This window comes from Doryrhamphus excisus, chromosome 12 (assembly GCF_030265055.1).
Source record: "Doryrhamphus excisus isolate RoL2022-K1 chromosome 12, RoL_Dexc_1.0, whole genome shotgun sequence".
In the NCBI taxonomy this organism is placed as follows: Eukaryota; Metazoa; Chordata; class Actinopteri; order Syngnathiformes; family Syngnathidae; genus Doryrhamphus; species Doryrhamphus excisus.
Genome location: NC_080477.1, coordinates 11,832,710 through 11,853,498, shown reverse-complemented (window position 1 = coordinate 11,853,498; position 20,789 = coordinate 11,832,710). Strand labels below are relative to the sequence as shown.

The following is a 20,789-nucleotide window of genomic DNA, read 5'->3' as shown; positions in this document are numbered from 1 at the left end:
CGCCAGCCAATAATAGAGCACATATAGACAAACAACCATTCACACTCACATTCATAACTATGGACAATTTGGAGTCACCAATTAACCTAGCATGAATGTGGGAGTACCCTGAGAAAACGGGGAGAACATGCAAACTCCACACAGAGATGCCCGAGTGTGGAATCAAACGCAGGTCTCCTAGCTGTGTGGCCCACATGCTAACCACTTCTGCATGGCATTCCATATATAGTGACGTTACATTACTGTCTAAATGTGATTCCAGTCACATTTGAATTAGACCTCAAGCTGAGCCCATTACAACACATTATGCATAAGTCAAATTATTTTTCCCACATGCCTGCAAATAGTGCTCATTTGTGCACTTAAAAAAAAAAACCCTCTCACTTGCTTACTCAAATTAATTAGCCTGAGGTAAATTGCCTCAGTCACCATGTGGTGGGGCTTTGGAAGAAAAAAAGCCCACAGATAAAAACAGAACAATGGATTTCCTCAATGCAATTAGCAAAAAAAGGAAAAAGTCTCGCCGGCAAAGAGCAAATGTCCTGCCTCCGTTGAGCATTTAGTTCATGCAGGGAAAAGAACTGGACTGATAACGTTTCTCCCCTCACGCTCCCAGTTTATAAGAATTCAGGATAATGTCAGACTTAATTTTCATTCTGCAGCTGTGAACACAGCAGGCATGGTATTCCGAACGCTTCACTCATGATTGCTGTAAAATTGTAATCTTCACATCTTTTCTACCAAAATGGCTGACAGTAGGAATACATGCCATCTGCAGATCTTCACAATGATTTGAAACAAAAGGATGCAAATTCATTCATTCATTCATTTTCTACCGCTTATCCTCACAAGGGTCCCGGGGGTGCTGGAGCCTATCCCAGCTGTCTTCGGGCGAGAGGCAGGGTACACCCTGGACTGGTCGCCAGCCAATCACAGGGCACATATAGACAAACAACCATTCACACTCACATTCATACCTATGGACAATTTGGAGTCGCCAATTAACCTAGCATGTTTTTGGAATGTGGGAGGAAACCGGAGTACCGGGAGAAAACCCACACATGCACGGGGAGAACATGCAAACTCCACACAGAGATGGCCGAGGGTGGAATTGAACCCTGGTCTCCTAGCTGTGAGGTCTGCGCGCTAACCACTCGACCAAGATGCAAATCACTTTTTGTATTTATTCAATCCATCCATCTTTTCTATGCCGCTTATTCTCACTCATGGGTGTATGCTGGAGCCTATCCCGGCTGACTTCGGGCAAAAGACGAGCAAAATACACCCTGAACTGGTTGCCAGTCAATCGCAGGGTATATATTGAAAATTGTTCAATATATTTCTTACTTATGGACAATTTAATGTCATTAATTAACTTAACATGCATGCTTTTGGAAACCAGAACCAAAGTACCCAGAAAAAAAACACACACGCAAGTGGAGAACATGCATACTCCACACAGAGATTCTCAACGGAGATTCAAACTCACATCTTGCAGATCTCCTGATTGTGTGGCCAACATGGCCACCATGCTGTTTATTCAACCATTTCTGGAAATTATAGACTATTATGGAAACATCAGATTTACACAGCTGCCTTGCTGGAATATGGCTCATAGTGATGTTGAGATACTCCATACCTCTCCATTGTCATTGGAAGGTCGTGTAGTAAAAAAATATCACCACCAGACTGTGACTAACACAGCAGTACGGCATGGGCAATGCTTAGGAGTTTCATACCAACAGCTGCGTATAGCGCAATTAACGAACTACGAAATATTCCATTCACTGATTATCATGGAGCCAGTAGTATACCTGTAGTATTTCTTCAAATAATGTCCAGGCCCATTTATTCACTCGACATTTATTGGAGGTAGGGTTTTTTATTATTATTTTTTTTAGTACAAATGCATTTTAGAATAACATTTTATTCAGATAACTTCTACCAAGGTCAGCACGGTGAATGGTTGTTTGTCTATATGTGCCCTGTGATTGGCTGGCGACCAGTCCAGGGTGTGCCCCGCCTCTCGCCCAAAGACAGCTGGGATAGGCTCCAGCATCCCCCGCGACCCTCGTGAGGAAAAGCGGTATAAAATGAATGAATGAATGAACTTCTACCAAGGGCTGCACGGTGGTCGAGTGGTTAGCGCGCAGACCTCACAGCCAGGAGACCAGGGTTCAATTCCATGTTTGCATGTTCTCCCCGTGCATGCATGGGTTTTCTCCGGGTACTCCGGTTTCCTCCCACATTTCAAAAACATGCTAGGTTAATTGGTGACTCCAAATTGTCCATAGGTATGAATGTGAGTGTGAATGGTTGTTTGTCTATATGTGCCCTGTGATTGGCTGGCGACCAGTCCAGGGTGTACCCCGCCTCTCGCCAAAAGACAGCTGGGATAGGCTCCAGCACCCCTGCGACCCTCGTGAGGAAAAGCGGTATAGAAAATGAATGAATGAACTTCTACCAACAGATACATTGGTTATGTCATAATCCAAAAAGGGAATTCCAAAACCAAGCCCAACAAATCATGTGAGTGACTTGTTGTGTCAACTGCTGGTGGGAGATGCATAAATACAACTACTGTATACTTATCAATATTTAAGTGTGTATGTCTTACACCAAAAGGCAGAATTCTCAGACAATTATAATCTTGCACTTGGAGTGCAGAAAAATGACACTCTCACAGCAGTGTGTGATCAACACTCCCATCAAGACTCCTAGAGTTGCTTTGTGAATTTCTGAAGAGCAGCATCATCATTCATCTTATTTCATTACTCACGTAGCATACTACACATTTCAAATGGGGGAGCAGATGTACGAGCTGATTGATGGGATTTGTACAACAGAAGCCCGTCGTGCATTTCACATTTGATGATACAGTTTTGCACCATTAGTAAGAAGATGCAAGACAGATGTCAGGAAACGAGGATGACTTGACTTCTAAATTACTTTCTTCTCGCTTCGCCTTCTGCTTTAATTCAGATATACTGTTGTTTTAATTTGCCAACTTTCATTCTGAGCTACGGACATGATAAAAGACCCGAGGAAATACAGTTGCCCGCAAATTATAGACATTATAATATAGCAACACTCAACACTTTAGGCGACATCCATTCTCATGAGATAAATGCATATCTCCGCAATATGGTTCAATTCAGTAAACCTTCAAGTTTATATTGTTAGGATTTCAAAAGTAAGCATCGACATGGGAGCAACAACACAATACTCCATTGCCTAATAACTGTGTATTATGTACTATATTTGCAGTCGGATAAATGTACACTGCTGGAAAAGTGTTATCAGCACAAACAACCTTCAGGACCACCATTCTTGTTTTGGTTATATCGTATTCTACATATGACAGAAAAGACAACAGCAGTAGATGAAACTTGTAAAGAGCAGTCATTTTGGAGACAAATAGACATGTACAGTATATAAAACACATGTTAAGTTAAATGTGCACAAAGCTGATCTGATAATGGGACGCTTCCGTCAAATGAGCGTGTGTCTTATTCCATGAAGTCATCATAAAATATGTATGCTACGTACAATATAACAATTTTGTTAATTCTAAATTAGCAGTACACAATAACAATAACCTGCATTCTCTGGCCACAATATTAGCTACACTTGCACAGTACCACAAGAGGGGCATCAAATATTACATCCCTCTCAATATGTTCAAGTATGCACCTTGCAATCTTCTTTCAAAATTTACACTATGCATTTCAGAAGACAGTGGGCACGATCGTGCATCAGTCACTGACAGTGTTTGGGTTTTTTTCTGTCTGCTTGCTTCGGCTGGTTTAGCTGGTATTATAAAGTCATTTGGAAAACTGGTTATTGTACTGAACGTGGTACTTTTGAGAAAAATAGGGTCAACAAAGCTGCCAGATTTACCATGTTGGCATGCATCACAAACTTCACATAGCTCATTAAAACATAATTAAAGAACAAAGTCTCAAAGATCACTTATACACAGTGCACATATAAATTAATAATAACACATACAGGGCACATTTTAAATGTATAAAATTTATACAACAACTTTGAGGTATCATTTGAGGCACCCTTTGGGGTGTCCTGATCTGTATTTGTTTGTGTAAGCTCCTTTACTCATGAACTGTACTCATAAATGGTAAATATTTGGTGAAAGATGAAAGACGTTTGCCTGTCCTACTTTCCTGACAAATACACCAAATCAGTGTTAGGAGACAGCTAGGAGAACAGGGTTCAATTCCACCCTCGGCCATCTCTGTGAGGAGTTTGCATGTTCTTCCCGTGCATGCGTGGGTTTTCTCCGGGTACTCCGGTTTCCTCCCACATTCCAAAAACATGCTAGGTTAATTGGCCACTCCAAATTATCCATAGGTATGAATGTAAGTGTGAATGGTTGTTTGTCTATATGTGCCCTGTGATTGGCTGGCAACCAGTCCAGGGTGTACCCCGCCTCTCACCCGAAGACAGCTGGGATAGGCTCCAGCACCCCCGCGACCCTCGTAGGGGAAAAAGCGGTAGAAAATGAATGTATTAAATGAATGCTCGCATATCTTCTAAAACACTATGACAACAACCCATAAGGGGGCGCCACAAATGTCAGTCCGTCCATTTTCTTTACCGCTTATCCTCACGTGGGCGTGCTGGAGCAGGCTTAAAGATTTTTGTGCATCAGTGCATTTGAGAAGAATTTGAATGACAAAAATCTGCCTTCAGCAAGTTAACAAGTTAAAGTTATCTTAATGTACAGACAGCAAAGTAGGGCATAGGAAATAATTCAGTGTTATCCCCAAACTCAGAAAACACAAGTGAAGTCAGGCCTCAGAGTTTAAGTAGGTCACACAGAGAACATGATCTATACACCAGATTTTTTTTTTCCCGGCTTTTTGTGCTTTATAGCAGTGATAGAAGAAAGCTGTTTTGACACGACTGGCGTTATATCTGCACAACACAGCTGAGAGTCAAGGGAGCTCACAGGTTGAGGCAGGCAACACTTTCACATCTCGCTGTAAACACCTTTTTGAAGCTCGCTGCAAGCACTCTGTGGCAGGTTGTGACAAAATAGAAATAACCTGAAGAACCATGCATATAAATTCAAATAACACCTTCTTCGTCACTACAGAAAGAGATTTTTTGTTTGTTTGTTTGTTTGTTTAGGCACTACCAGGCACAGAGCTATTGATAGCAGGTAGCACAACTACAATCGCAAACACACATCTGACCTAATTTCTGTCAATGATGACTGAATTGAATTGTAAATTTGAAAAAATATACCATTTATATATGTACCGTATTTTCTGGACTATAAGTCGCTCTGGAGTATAAGTCGCACAAGGCCAAAAATGCATAATTAGGTAGAAAAAAACATATATATATATATATATAAGTCGCTCTGGAGTATAAGTTGCATTTTTGCAGATAATTTATTTTACAAACAACTTCATTCATTCATTCATTTTCTACCGCTTTTTCCTCACGAGGGTAGCGGGGGGTGCTGGAGCCTATCCCAGCTGTCTTGGGGCGTAAGGCGGGGTACACTCTAGACTGGTCGCCAGCCAATCACAGGGCACATATAGACAAACAACCCTTCACACTCACATTCATACCTATGGACAATTTGGAGTCGCCAATTAACCTAGCATGTTTTTGGAATGTGGGAGGAAACCGGAGTACCCGGAGAAAACCCACGCATGCACGGGGAGAACATGCAAACTCAACACAGAGATGGCCGAGGGTGGAATTGAACCGTGGCCTCCTAGCTGTGAGGTCTGTGCGCTAACCCCTAGACCACCGTGCCGCCCTTTACAAACAACTTACTACAAAAGAAAAATCCTCCAAAATGGCCGATACCCAAAGGGACGGCTTTTGAACAATGGCTGGGATTGAACAAATTCAAAACATGCATATAGAGTGAACATACTAAATACGATACAATTAGCGTCATACACCTCAAAGCGATCAAAATCTCATTTTCTAACAGCCGGCATGTATGATCCACATGTACTGTGTAATCCACATATTGTATAAATTGAATGATGCCTGCTAGTGGAAGTTATATTTAGTGCTCTAAGCAGCATGTGCTCTTTCAGCTTGTGCTGGTGTTTTCTATTTACAAAGCATGCAGCTCCGTCGAATCAAGGAAGCAGTGTGTTTTTGTTTTACAGCCTGAGCACTGATACAGCCCTTACGAAAAGAAAATATATTTATCAATATATTACTTTAAATATATTGTATTATATTATAATATATTATTTTTCCATTATATTTTCCAATACATTATATATTATAAATACATGGAATAATGTATTTTTGTACATATATTATACAATATATTATATATTCATGTAATATATGGCAATATATTGCAGAATATACAAATGATTGCCGCTTTCAATATATTGAAATATATTAAATCCAAATATATAATATATGAGTTTATATATCCCAAATTATATGCAATTTCATATATGTAAAAATTTAATCCTTTTTTGGTCTTGATCGCAAGATTTTTTTATATGTATCAATATATACACATATATGATCTATGCATGTATTGCAATATATTGGAAAATATAAACATAAGACGCCATATATGGAAATATATTTCCTAATACATTGCATTATATTTGCCAATATACTGCAATATATCTTTTTTCCATAAGGGAGGTTAGCGGCATTGAGCAAAATTGTGGTGAGAGAGAGCAATCGAGAAAGCAGAGTGGGCAGCGGCTGGAGATGGAGTCGCTAATCAACCTTGACCTGAAACTCTGCCAAAATCCAACACTTCAACCTGCAGTGACCGCAGGAGGAGAAAGAGTTGCTCTTTTTATTGACTTTACCTTTGCGTTGGCCTGCTTAATGAAAATAAAACGAAGGCGTGAACGTCTCAGTCTGACCCTCAGTCTGTCTCAGGCTGACCCTTCCACTTGCTCATTATGTTTCAAAATTAGTTGTGTGAATGCATAAGCATTCACACGTATAATTATGTATTAGCATGCTAAATACACACCCCCTTGGTAGCGCACATATGCACTTGTGATGGATTATGAACCAAGCTACACTAATATTGTTAATATCATCATTGTTAACTCCTTTAACCCCAGCCATTTTTCAAAAGCCATCCCTGTCAGTGCCGGGCATTTTTGACAATTTTCATTGATTTTTACGTGCGTACACTGTGCGGCCATTGGTCAATTTACCACTGCGCAGGGTACACTTCGCCTGGTGCGCTGTTTTGTCACGAAATTGTCACTTCGCCAAGTTGTGGACATGTGGACACCGGCCCTGGTGTGCCGCCATGCCCATTTCGGCGCAGTCCAGTCTACCAAATTGGCTGCGCTGGACCAAATTACCACTGTGTGGGCTGACAAAATTAGAGCCAATTGACTGTAATAACCAAGGGATTACTATACATAGTATACTGCTTAAGGAGGACAACATGAAGATAAACGTCATATTGAATGGTCAAAAAATCTCCGTAAAGTATTTGGACAATTGATAGCCATATTATCTATATATGATACTTGTGTATCAATGTGTTAATGGAAGAGAAAATTCTTCAATACATCACATTATCGATATTGTGTTTCCCTACAAGTGCGTCATATTTAATACTACATATAAAAATATCACAGGTCAGCAGCCTGTTTTCAGACACATATTGTAAATTGTGACTTCAGTGCGATTATACATTATTCACAAGCTGTCTATTGCCTGGAATTGCCAACTGTAAAAAAAAACAAAAAAACTCAAGTTTATAGATGCCTGATATTTGCGCATTAAATATTCATGCAGGTCATTACATCTGGGATAGATTTTTGTCCCCAGCAGCTCTGGTGTGCTTCACCGTTGGTGATTTTATGAAGGAAGTGGATTTATTTTAAAGTCGTATAGCTACAGATACACGCTTTTGTGCATGCCTGCATTAAGTCTTCCCAGTTCACCTGTCTGACATGTTAAAGACCTCATAATTTGGTGCCAAGGACCTTAATTAATCCTTTATGTATGTCTGTATATCCAAATGAGCTTATACGGTCATCAATACATTAATTTCCCACATTATTTTAGTCACAAGAGTTTTTTTTTAAATTTTATTTGGCCAAATATATGAAACATTACAGTGCATTTCTTACATCAATCAAAATATAACTTTCCATTAATTACATTTGTATTCAACTATTTGATCACAAGCCCAAAAGGAGTAGGCTGAAGCAACAGCTTATAAATGCCTACTCCTTTTTGCAAGATATAATCATGTTCATGCCACAGTCTTGTTTTCCCCTGTTATTATTATCATTGTAATATTATTATTGTTATTATCATTATTATCATTATTGTTATAATCTTTATCATTATTACCATTATTATTGTTATTATTATCACCATTATTATAATCATCATTAATATTACCATTTTCATCATTATAGTTGTAACAATTTTTTGATTTTTTTATTATTAATTATTTAATTTTACAGACTTCATTGCTTATTGTAGAGTGCTGTATCATTCCATCTGATGTTTTCTGAAATCCGCAGTATTTGTGCTTTTATTGTTAATTTATTAGCCCACTTTTTCCCCCCTAAGTGTAACATTTACATATCATTTTATGGATTGCATGTGTCTAATCTTGTGCATTAAAAAACAAGAACTTAAGACCGTGTCTGAACAGGTGACCAACTCATTATTTGCGAACCTAATTGAAATGTCAGACCCTTGTAAGACATCTCCTTCTTGAAGCCAATGAGTCAGAGGCATTTCTAAAGTTCAGGATGAGGTTGGTTTATTTTCAACACGGATGAGGTGACTTTGAGTTAAAACAATGTGAGGCATATTTAGTGAGGCGTGTGGCTATAGCGGTATCCTATTTGTCAGCTAATCACTGACAACAATGGCCTGCTGTCATGTCAGTGTCCTTGTTTCTGGATCGACTTAGTCCTTTTCTGTCTCTCGTTTCCCTTTATCTTCGCAGGAGCAAGTTCAACTTGAGTGTGGACTGTAATCTCATACCTTGACATTTTCTTCCAGCTTTCATAGACAAATGCTCAAGCTTGCAAGCTTTTTTTTTACCTCCCAGTCACCTAGTAACATGTATTATTCTCCAAGGCCATTTGTTGTATATATACAATAACAATATAATAATAATATTAATAGTAATATAGCAGTAATATAGCATTTCTAATATTATTAGAAATGCCGTGGCTGTTTGTGGTTCGCTGAAAAATGTGAACTCATTTGTAGGCATCATACATTCAGCTGCCATCAATTTCCATTATGCGTAACGTCTTTGATCTGACATCAGATGTGATGGCATAATTTACACAAAAATCTACATGCTGGTTCACACGGTTACATTAAATAGTGGTTGCTGTCATTGAAAAAAAAAACTGCCTGTGAGGTTTTGGTGACGTGTGTGCATTGTGCGCCTGTCAGCCAATTTACCGCTGCGCAGGGTGCGCTTTGCCTGCACCGAGAATAGAATAGACCAGGTCAGAGCTGTCAATCTTTCAGGACTGTGCCAAGCTGAAAATGTGGACACCTCCCCGTGGTGCGCCGCCACGCCCATCTCAGTGCAGCCCAGTCTACCAAATTGGCTGTGCACAGTGTGCGCTGGACCAAATTACCACTTTGTGGTGTGTGATTGGCAATAGGCTTGGTAAGGGTGTGATCAAATACACGGACATTGATTGGCAAGCTCAATACGAGACGTATCATTTTGTCAGCAACCCTTTGTGACAAAGCAGACACGTAGGGTTTTACCAACCCACGGCGATCGGATTTGAAATGGCTGTTAACAGCACGTATCATATGTTTTTTTATGGAAACAACCAAGATTGACCCAATAGCCGATCAATTGAAGGATCCCTAAATGTTATCACCAATTATTTACTGTTATATTATAATTGTATTATTTACTGCTATCAACTAACCCTAGCAACCATTCTAGTCACTACATGAATTCATTCATTCATTCATTTTCTACCGCTTTTCCTCACGGGGGTGCTGGAGCCTTGGGCGAGAGGCGGGGTACACCCTGGACTGGTCTCCAGCCAATCACAGGGCACATATAGACAAACAACCATTCACACTCACATTCATACCTATGGACAATTTGGAGTCGCCAATTAACCTAGCATGTTTTTGGAATGTGGGAGGAAACCGGAGTACCCGGAGAAAACCCACGCATGCACGAGGAGAACATGCAAACTCCACACAGAGATGGCCGAGGGTGGATTTGAACCCTGGTCTCCTAGCTGTGAGGTCTGCGCGCTAACCACTCGACCGCTGTGCCGCTATATAAAACATATCATATGTAGAGATTTCTGAAGTACATAACTGTGCAACATCTTTGTCTACCACTTGCTGCGTTGCTTTTTAACAGTACCCATATAGACACAGAAAATCAATGAATAATATTATGACAAATGCAGCAAAAAATGTATATAGTGGTGATACATGAGTCATAGAAGTACATTATATTGAGAATCTGGATACAGGAATGTATTTTCAGTGAAACAATCCAACCCAGCAGAATCACAATGGCACGAAGAACCAGGAAATAGCTCTTTAGCTGGCAAGCAGATGAATCACCAAACACAAATGCATTACTCCATACATCCTCCCCCCCCACACACACACACTTTTGTAAACAGTTCAGCCTTGCCGGAGGTCTGCGGTCTAGTGGGGGACATTGTGGTTGTACAGTACATGGCTATTATAGCATTGTCAAATCAAAAATCCAGTGGTGTAAGGTTGAAAGTCTTAATGGTATACACACATGCAAACATACGTATATATATATATATATATACAGTATCTAACTACAAAAATATGCATATAGTGTATATACAGAAGGAACTACTCCTTGTCATCTGCAATGGTTAGCTAATTTCTGCTGATTTTATTTGTGATGTTGAGTCATTGCATTACATTACATTTGGAGGACATCACATCATTAGCACTCAGGTCACTGACTTCCAAATACACTAATGGTGGAAGTGATTCTTAATGCTATATGTCAAATGAGTTTTGTTGATGCAAACATAACAAGCCCATAATGAGAGTTGGGAGATTGTCTCATCAGTTTCAAGGGAGCTGGAAACAAGGACTAAAGCACAGAAAGAGCAAAGAGAGAAAGATGATGTCATGAATCAGCTCTAATGTCACCAAAGGTAAGGTCTTAACTAAAAAGAGTCAGCTTCTCTTTCACACAAGAATTGTGTTGTCAACATGTTTCACAAAGGTCAGATTTATTGCAGCACCAATAAATTGGATTGCTGTAGATTTTGAAGTAGCAGTGGAGGTGAAGATTCTCACCATCCTTATTGCCACCTTGAATTCCCCTAGTTTCATCCTGTACGACATTAAAAGCTTTTCATTTTGTCTGGTGATTGATTATGATTAAAAGGGACCCTAATATGTCCCTACCTTGATCCGGTTAAAGCTGTGGATGGGTTCTGATGAAGGGCATTATAAATAAACAAGTTGAAGCTCAGTATGGTTCTCATACCACACTGTCCATATTCGAGTTAATTATTTAACTTAATAACGAGGCTGGTTTAGTAAAACAAAAGATTGAATGCAGAGTGGCAATATTACAGCATTATTAGTGTATTAAAATAAGTATAGTTCTGGTAATTACATTGAAATCGAATTGAATATTCTTCAGGAAACAGTGTTTCACAGTGTTGACTTAACTGCATGCATGAAAACTATTAAGTTTTTTAATAAAGTTTTTTTCATTATATTTATTTGGGCAAATACGTACACAAAACACCACAGTGCATTTCTTACATCAATCAAAATACAACTCCCCATTATTTACATTTGTATTCAGCTATCTGATCACAAGCCCAAAAGGAGTAGGCTGAAGTAAAAGCTAAAGTTAATTGATGTCTTGGGTTGCTTTATTCTTTTTTACCGCAATCTGTGTGTGTAACCCGAGTTTCTTTCCACTACCAATGTTGTGCCAAGACAGGGGTCTCCAACCTGTAGCTCCTAACCACTTTTCAAGTAGCTCTCCAAAGGGTTTATTCTTTTATTATCTACTCCTATACCAATAAAATGAGAAAGTAGGGTTCGGCAGACTTTGTGAACGTCTGGGACGTGGGTGGGTGCAATAAATTGAAACCAAGTAAAGAAATCCAAGTAAATACAGTTAGAATAGGTGCAGATTCTGGAAGGTCTAGAAACTTTTTCGTGCAGGTTATCGTGTGTAGCTGCTCTACAGGTGTCCACAACTCAACACAAAGGGTGGAAAATGAAAATAATAATTCTCCTTTAAAACATATTGAGACATACTGTCTTAGTATTTTACTCCTCCCTGTCATTTACAGAAGTCAAAGTTTTCCTGTGATGGCTGGATTTTTCTGCCTTTTGCATGCAGAACGTTTTGTCATCATTTGTCGGGGAGAAAACGTGCAAATATACAGAGTTCAGAGTTACACTGCTGCGGTATGATAACTAGCAAACACAGAGGGAACAGTGTATTACAAAACGCCAAGTTCAATACTATTACTTGGATGTTAGAAGACAGAAGATTCGAGAGAGATTCGCTGTAGATGATCATTGAATTGCACAGGGTGACTGCAGTTTTTGCAGAAAATACATTTACAGTAATTCTATTATATGCAAACAATGTGAAAATTAACATCATAAGAGGATTTTACTGGGGAAAACGAGTCTTTTTTCAATTTAAATTCACTGACCCGCTCACACTGTTGAGCATGAATTAAATGAAAATGATCTCTTGTCTCAAGGGGAATTTCCTTTTTCTTTTCAGCACCCCACCCACTAAGGGTTTGGAATAAGGCGTCAGCTTCAGGAGAAGGAGATATGGGAGAATGATGTCAATCAAAATTGTATTAATAGCCTCTGGCCTGTAATTTGAATTTGTCCTGAATCTAAAATATTTGTCAGTGTTGTTAAGATTGACTATACTGTTGTCGTGTGTGCTTTGCTGATAAATGGTAGCTGTCCGCCAAGCTTGAGAACTTTCAATGGCCATGTCTTCATCTCTCAGACCTTGCAGCGGTGATTACAGGATAACCTTTCTCACACAGTAATTAATCAGACTAAACTTGGCAGTGGCTTCAATGACAACAGACCTAGGAGAATCATAAGTAAGCTACATCAAAAGCTTTGCAACACATATATAATATAAAAGGCAGCGAGCACCTATACTAGGGTCATAAACAAAAACATAAGCACTAAGGGATAGTTAAGATTTTTCGCCGTGAAGTTGTGTGAGATCCCAATCAGCGGTGTAGTGCATCGACTGCGACTTACCCTCCACTTGGTGCTGTGAGCCTAATTTTGATCGGATTTTGGTGAAGAGGAACATAGTTCCAAGTAGTTCCTTGAAAAGAATCAGACCTCACAAATCGCTCAGCGCTACTTTCTCCCCTTTCGTGTCTATGTGCGCTATTGCCCACGACAGGGGACAACACATATCATTATTATGATCTCTTTTTTTTAACAACACTGGCCCTCACAGTGTCTCATTTAATTCAGGCTAGTTTATCTCCCAGTGAAAGCCCAGGTACCAAATGCACCACCCACAACTAGTTTTTGACAAGCCAACAAACAAACACAAACCCAATGGTTCTGTATCCACAGTGAAGAGAAATTCTCATTACACTGTTTGAAACGGTGAAAAATTATGAAAGCATTTTGTATATTATTTTTATACCATCATTTTTTGTTGCGGGGCTGCACGGCGGACGAGTGGTTAGCACACAGGCCTCACAGCTAGGAGACCCAAGTTCAATTCCACGCTCGGCCATCTCTGTGTGGAGTTTGCATGTTTTCCCTGTGCATGCCTGGGTTTTCTCCGGGTACTCTGGTTTCCTCCTGCATTCCAAAAACATGCTAGGTTAATTGGCGACTCCAAATTGTCCATAGGTATGAATGTGAGTGTGAATGGTTGTTTGTCTATATGTGCCCTATGATTGACTGGCGACCAGTCGTGAGGATAAGCGGTAGAAAATGAATGAATTAATGATTTTTTTGTTGTTTCCCTTTGGCATGTTTGTTTGCCGAGAGCAATAAAGACACTTCTACTGCAATTCCTCCCCCCGTGCATCTTTTGTGGTCCAACCTATCCTGAGGCATGACAGTATATTGTGCAAATAAATGTCATTAAGATGTGGGATTTAGGATAAACTGCATCAAAGCATGATGGATGAATTTACATTGAATACATTACAAAGAGATGCTATTGCAACAAAATAAACATCCTATAATATTATATTTATCACAGCCTTAGCATGACAGCATTTCAAATTCAAATTCCTTTAAATCAAGTGTCATCGTTGCATGTATAGTTATAAAGAGAACGCCAGTGCATGTTTTTTTTTATTCTAGCTGTCTTGTGTTGAATTCATTGCTGCAAGCAAATGTATTATTCATATACAGTTGCCACATACAGTGCTGCGTATCCCAGTCACCTCATGTTGTCGATACATCCTGTATGCTGTATGTGTAACCTATGTAAGAATATTCCTATTTTTGTGTGCTGCTACTCTACTCTAAAATGTGGCCATTTAATTTAAAATTTGATTCTTTACTTGTCTGCTCCATTTATCTACTGAAACTATAATGATACTATTTTGCGTTTTAACCGTTTTAACTACAAATCGTGGAACAGACTACAACTACATTACACTGCTGATTAACGCAACACAATAAAAACAAATTCACTCTCTGAAAGCACAAAAGTGGAGTGTGTTAATGCCTCTTCTGCAAACGTAAAATAACTGGCTATTCAAAGGGTTACTGACATGAGTTATCAATTTAAATATGTAATTTTTTGTTTGCAATTATGTTTGTTTTTTTAAGCAAAAGGTAAATTTGCAAAGATTACATTTATAATTCGGCTGCACGGTGGACAAGTGGTTAGCGCACAGGCCTCACAGCTAGGAGACCCGAGTTCAAACAAAGAGTTTGGTTTCCTCCCACATTCCAAAAACATGCTAGGTTAATTGGCGACTTCAAATTGTCCATAAGTATGAATGTGAGTGTGAATGGTTGTTTGTTTATATGTGCCCTGTGATTGGCTGGCGACCAGTCCTCTTGCCTGAAGACAGCTGGACAGGATGGACAATGGACAACGCAAGTACAGAGAACGATAGACGAATGGACGCCCACCTTGAGTTCTCTTCTTTGCAGTGAACAATTCACACCTTTACATTATGCATGAAAGTATGTTATAAACATATTTTGAAAAAGATGCTAATCGTGACGTTGTACAAAGGGGGAAAAAAGACATGAAGGTTGACCTCAAAGTCGCTACAGAACAGATTAAGAACAGAACAGAGTATGCATGTTTACATATTGTATTCTGAACATTATTCCACCATAGCAAGAAGCCTGTAAAGCATTCATTCATTCATTTTCTACCGCTTATCCTCATGAGGGTCGCGGGGGTGCTGGAGCCTATCCCAGCTGTCTTCGGGCGAGAGGCGAGGTACACCCTGGACTGGTCGCCAGCCAATCACAGGGCACATATAGACAAACAACCATTCACACTCACATTCATACCTATGGACAATTTGGAGTGGGAGGAAGGAATGTGGGAGGATGCACGGGGAGAACATGCAAACTCCACACAGAGATGGCCGAGGGTGGAATTGAACCCTGGTCTCCTAGCTCTGAGGTCTGCGCACTAACCACTCGACCGCCGTGTAAAGCATTACCTATGTTATATAAACATCTTTTCACAGCAAAATGTTGATGGTGGAGGGTGGTGGCTGGTGGCTGGGGTGGCCGTTGACAAAATACACAATAAAAAAGGCTTAAGAAGGATAATAATTGAAGGATTAGCAACTGCAGAATAATTTACACTGACCACTTTTGAAGGCGACCAGTCTTCATGTCCATGGTATAAGGCTTAAAGGAAAACTGCACTTTTGCCTATCATTCACATTCCTTACGTGAGCACATAATTCTTCCCCTTTTCTGTGCCTTGTAAAGACAGAAGACTAGTTACAATGAGCTAGCAAACAATGCAGGTCATTGAGACTTATTTCAGCTATAAAGCAGTCTAAAAAAACTGTTTTGTCGTTTGTTATACATGCTGTGATCATGCATTAACAAGTACATTGATAACATGTAATACAGTAATAATTACAGTATCTTGCTATATTTTGATGATTTAAAACATTACTAAAGCTTCTTTCCTGTGTGCATTGATTTCACAGAGTCCATTGATCGGAACTAACGCTATTTCCGTCAACAAAGTAAGACACCTCCTCTCCCCAGGCAGATAATGTTGCTGTGTGCTTGGCAGATCAGGCTATATAGTGAAACATACACAAACAATATCCCTTACAATGGGATGCGGACTGATGGAATAGCTGTATCTTCAGCACAAGATGTGTGCTTCCTGTTTGAACTGGTAAGTTCAAAATAGTCTTCAGGTTAAAAAAAAAACAAAAAACGCTCAGAGCATCTTGCTGAGATATTAGCGATGTCGTCGGGTCTAAGTTGACAGCTGGTATCCACTGCTTCAGTCTTTTCCATTGTTGCGAGCTAGTGGAATCTCATAGTTGACCAACTTTTCAGCTTATTGCCATAACCTTCAACAACGCATTAGTGAAAATAAACATAGATGAGAACTGAAAAATATTAATTACATCATGCTAGTATCGACTAAGTACTGATCAATATTGATATTTTACTACTTGACATTGAAGTAAGTTAAATTTAAAGGTACTTTATGTTTTTCTTTTTCTTTTTTTTTAACCTAACCCTAAACTGCAGAAATTTCAAATTAACGAATTTGTCATTGTGGGGGGCCATGAACTATACATGTCATTGTCATTGCTAATTTGCCCTTTGCTTTCAAAAAATATACAATGTAGAATGTCATTACAAACAATACAAACAATATATAACACATAACATGCAAAGTTGATAAATCATATCAGTGAATCTTTACATTTTTGTCACTATACCAATATGAAAATAAAGATCTACAATTTGAGAGCCACAGTGAGGCTGGAAAAATAATGCAAAAAAAAAAACCAAACACAGTTATGTGTCTTGGCTTCCCCCCCCCCACAAATATGAGATTTTTTACTTGCCAGGAGAATAGTCAAGAGATGCCAAAATGTCAAGAGAATAGCCAATTATTTTTGTGTAATCCATCTGATCGGTTAATCATCACATTATTACTGGGCTGTCAGACCTCCATTGTTGTTAATGACTTCCGTCCAAGTCAGCATCTCAGGCCTAATGGCCCACCAGAGCATCATTTGTACCGCAGGGGTGCGGAAATCCTACAATTTATTGACTTTCAGCACAACCTCAAGGGTTACGAGAAGTCATTAGACCAGCAAGAAAATCAAATAACTGACTTTCATCGCATTTTACTGGCAAATAGAAGAAACTCTCTTTCTCATACTGTTTACTGAGTAGCTGAATGTTCAGCATGTTTCTGTATTGAAAGCCAGAATGAGATGATGCTGAGCAGGCAGCACAAAGGTTATTACACCTACATTATGGAGGAAAGTATCAATCTGGGAAGACTGCTGCTCTGTGGCTGGAAATACACATCATCAGCAATTAAAGGCACATTTTTTGTAGTTTTAGTAGTAATACTGCTATGAATTTGAATCCAAATCATGTTTTTATGGAATTCTTTTTACAGATTTTCTTTCTTCTGAAATGCTCTTCACAATATTCACATTTAATATCATCAGACGTAACATTAGTCTTTTCTTTCAGCACGAATACAGATTATGACGAAATGTACTTGTATCAAAAATATAAAATATATTAATATATACATTAAATATAAAAATGCATAAACTAGCTCATCCCTAGTTCTTACCTGTGCCATTCACTTGCTACAATAAAAGAAAGTCTTTAATTTGAAAAGATTTGGTTTGGTGATTGTGGGCCCTACAGCCAAACCAGTTGCGCACTACAGGTATAGGGATCATTGAGTTGTGGACTCCTATAGAGCAGCTACACACAATAACCCGCACAGAAAATATGTATGTTTCAGGGCTGCACGGCAGTCGAGGGGTTAACCATTTATTCACCCAACATTTATTGGAGGTAGGTTTTTTTTTTAGTACAAATGCATTTTAGAATAACATTTTATTCAGATAACTTCTACCAAGGGCTGCACAGTGGACGAGTGGTTGGTGCGCAGACCTCACAGCTAGGAGACCAGGGTTCAATTCCACCCTTGGCCATCTCTGTGTGGAGTTTGCATGTTCTCCCCGTGCATGCGTGAGTTTTCTCCGGGTACTCCGGTTTCCTCCCACATTCCAAAAACATGCTAGGTTAATTGGTGACTCCAAATTGTCCATAGGTATGAATGTGAGTGTGAATTGTTGTTTGTCTATATGTGCCCTGTGATTGGCTGGCCACCAGTCCAGGGTGTACCCCGCCTCTCGCCTAAAGACATCTGGGATAGGCTCCACCACCACTGCGAACCTTCTGAGGATAAGCGGTAGAAAATGAATGAATGAATGTACTTTTCGAGAATAAAAACATTTTTTGTTTCTTTACTTTATTTGCCTTTTATTTAACATACAAATGTGTCAGATCATTTTGCCTGACCCTGTACTTACTTTTTTTTTAACTGTATGAGTTCTGTGTACAGTGTGAGCATCATTGGAACTAACTCGTTTAAATTGGTAAAAAAAACAACATTGCCATCATCCATTAATCCAAATTTACCACTGCCGCCACCTACAGGATTGGGGTGATACAGCATCACCTTGTACTTCATTCTTTATCAAAGCGATATAAAACATGGTGGTGAACATAAGAGTATGTTTAGGACTGAGTGTATTCTATGTCTTTCTAGTCGACCTTGTTACCAATACTGTGAGCGAGGCTGCACGTAGAATAGTTCCTAATGGAGTTCCAAATACTGAGAGGGGCCAGCGAGTGTGTATCCGACAGAGGAGGTGTGCTGCACGAAGCCTGCCCGTCCTCTGCCTGCCTCTGATTGGCTGCAGCGACATGCTGTCCGCCTCTCTCCTTCTTTCTCTCCCTCTTTGTCAAATGTTCCCGGACCTGGCGGAGCTTTGAGATGGGCCAAGAGAGGTAGCGTTCACCTGTAGGAACCTGCTTTACACATTGTAACTGAAGATTCGGATTATAATCACCGGGAGACTTAAACACTTTTTTGTTGCGTCGTATTATTTATTCTTTTTTTTTTTATTTAAAGAAAGGATTCTGTAACCTGCATGGAGGGATGTGGGCATGGCTTGCACCAGGAGAACCAAAACTTTGGTGTCTACATGCGTGATTCTGAGCGGCATGACCAATATCGTGTGCCTGCTGTATGTCGGCTGGGTCACGAATTACATCGCAAATATTTACATTAAAGTCCCTATGCCGTTCCCGGAGAGAAAGTTAGAGGTGGGGGACCAAAGAGGAGACACTCTTCGGATCATGGAGAGACTTGATCGCTTGGAAAATGTGGTCAATCAACACATACAAGGTAAATTCATGTTAATAATTAAACACTACTTCATCTGCAGTGGAAACTTTGGAGGTTTTCACAATAGTGGACTCCTAAAATTAAATGTGTGTGTACATTCAACATCAATATCTAGAATACATATACAGGTAGTATTGGAAATAATACCTTTTATTTGTGTTATGTGTGTAAAGATCTTGGTTGTACTGCACTGATAATATTTTGTCATACTGAAGGACGATAAGTAAACAAAAACATGTCAGTATGATGCACCAAATTAATATGCTCATTAAGTAATACCACTCTGACTCAAAAGTCATTCAGAATATTTTTTTTAATCTTGCCCTTGCAGAAAATTGAATATGTAATTTTTTCCACTAATTGCTCATAATGACTGAGAAACAGCATAAAAATCAATCATGCTCATATTAAAGTAGGAAATGTATTTTTTAAGTAAGTATTTTTTGTTGGCAGTTCACTGATTGTGTGATGGATTGTCAAATAGGCTTCACTTATCACAGCCTGAGTCGATGATGATTTTTTTTTCAGTGTTTGCACCTCTCAGGTTAATTTGCATGTTACCTAAGCTCAAAGCAGAAGGCTATTCTTAGAGAAATAGGCAGTGTGAAGCTCATCATATCTTAAACTACTGGCAGGAGAAAATACTGTACGCAACCTTGTATCAATTTTTTTTTAGTTGTGCCACACGTCAATCCACCTACATCTTGAGATATTTTTAAGAGATTTTTGAGAGATTAATTTAAAGAGACATCACCTTTGATGCACTTTGTGTTTGATTTCACATAATTAGTTTCTCTCTGCTCTGGCTCTTTAAATATACTATTCTTGTCATCTTGTGTTTTAGGTAGCGATTGGGGGCGTGGTGTTTTGGGCAGGTTCCCACTTTGAAATAGCACGGTACTGGCTGGTGCCAAAGAGAGATGCAGACAGAAATCTATTCATGGTGTACGCAGCGCTACGGCTCTAAGCTAAGCATGGCTAAACATTCCTGCTGGAGCCACGCGTCTCTATTTCTGTTTGACACCCAAGGCTCCTTTGAGCAGGTTGTCTGAACGCTAAAGTGTGGGTTGTATTGGATTCTTAAAGAGTTAAAGTTGGATTTATTTTAGAAATATGCATGGTCCATATTGACTTGATGATAAATATGTAAATGCTCTCACAGGACTGTAATCTATTTATGGCGGTAAGCTAGATGGCTTGATTGCGTCATCCTGTCGTTTGCATAATTGTTATTATTATGTTATTATCCTCATGAGGGTCGCGGGGGTGCTGGAGCCTATCCCAGCTGTCTTCGGGTTAGAGGCGGGGTACACCTTGGACTGGTCGCCAG

The 20,789-nt window shown here is 39.4% G+C and overlaps 2 protein-coding genes across 2 annotated transcripts in view; one reads left to right on the top strand and one right to left on the bottom strand.

Annotated features, from left to right (window-relative positions):
* Window positions 1-20,789, bottom strand: part of pth1b (parathyroid hormone 1b) — a 112,604-nt gene that overhangs the window by 26,182 nt on the left and 65,633 nt on the right. The gene's annotated exons all lie outside the window — the stretch shown is intronic.
* The window catches only part of galnt18b (UDP-N-acetyl-alpha-D-galactosamine:polypeptide N-acetylgalactosaminyltransferase 18b), a 64,792-nt gene continuing 63,023 nt past the window's right edge, over window positions 19,021-20,789 (top strand). The window contains exon 1 of the mRNA XM_058089791.1: window positions 19,021-19,459. Within this exon, the coding sequence (XP_057945774.1) occupies window positions 19,219-19,459 (241 nt within the window). The 5' untranslated portion in view covers window positions 19,021-19,218. The remainder of the gene's footprint in view (window positions 19,460-20,789) is intronic.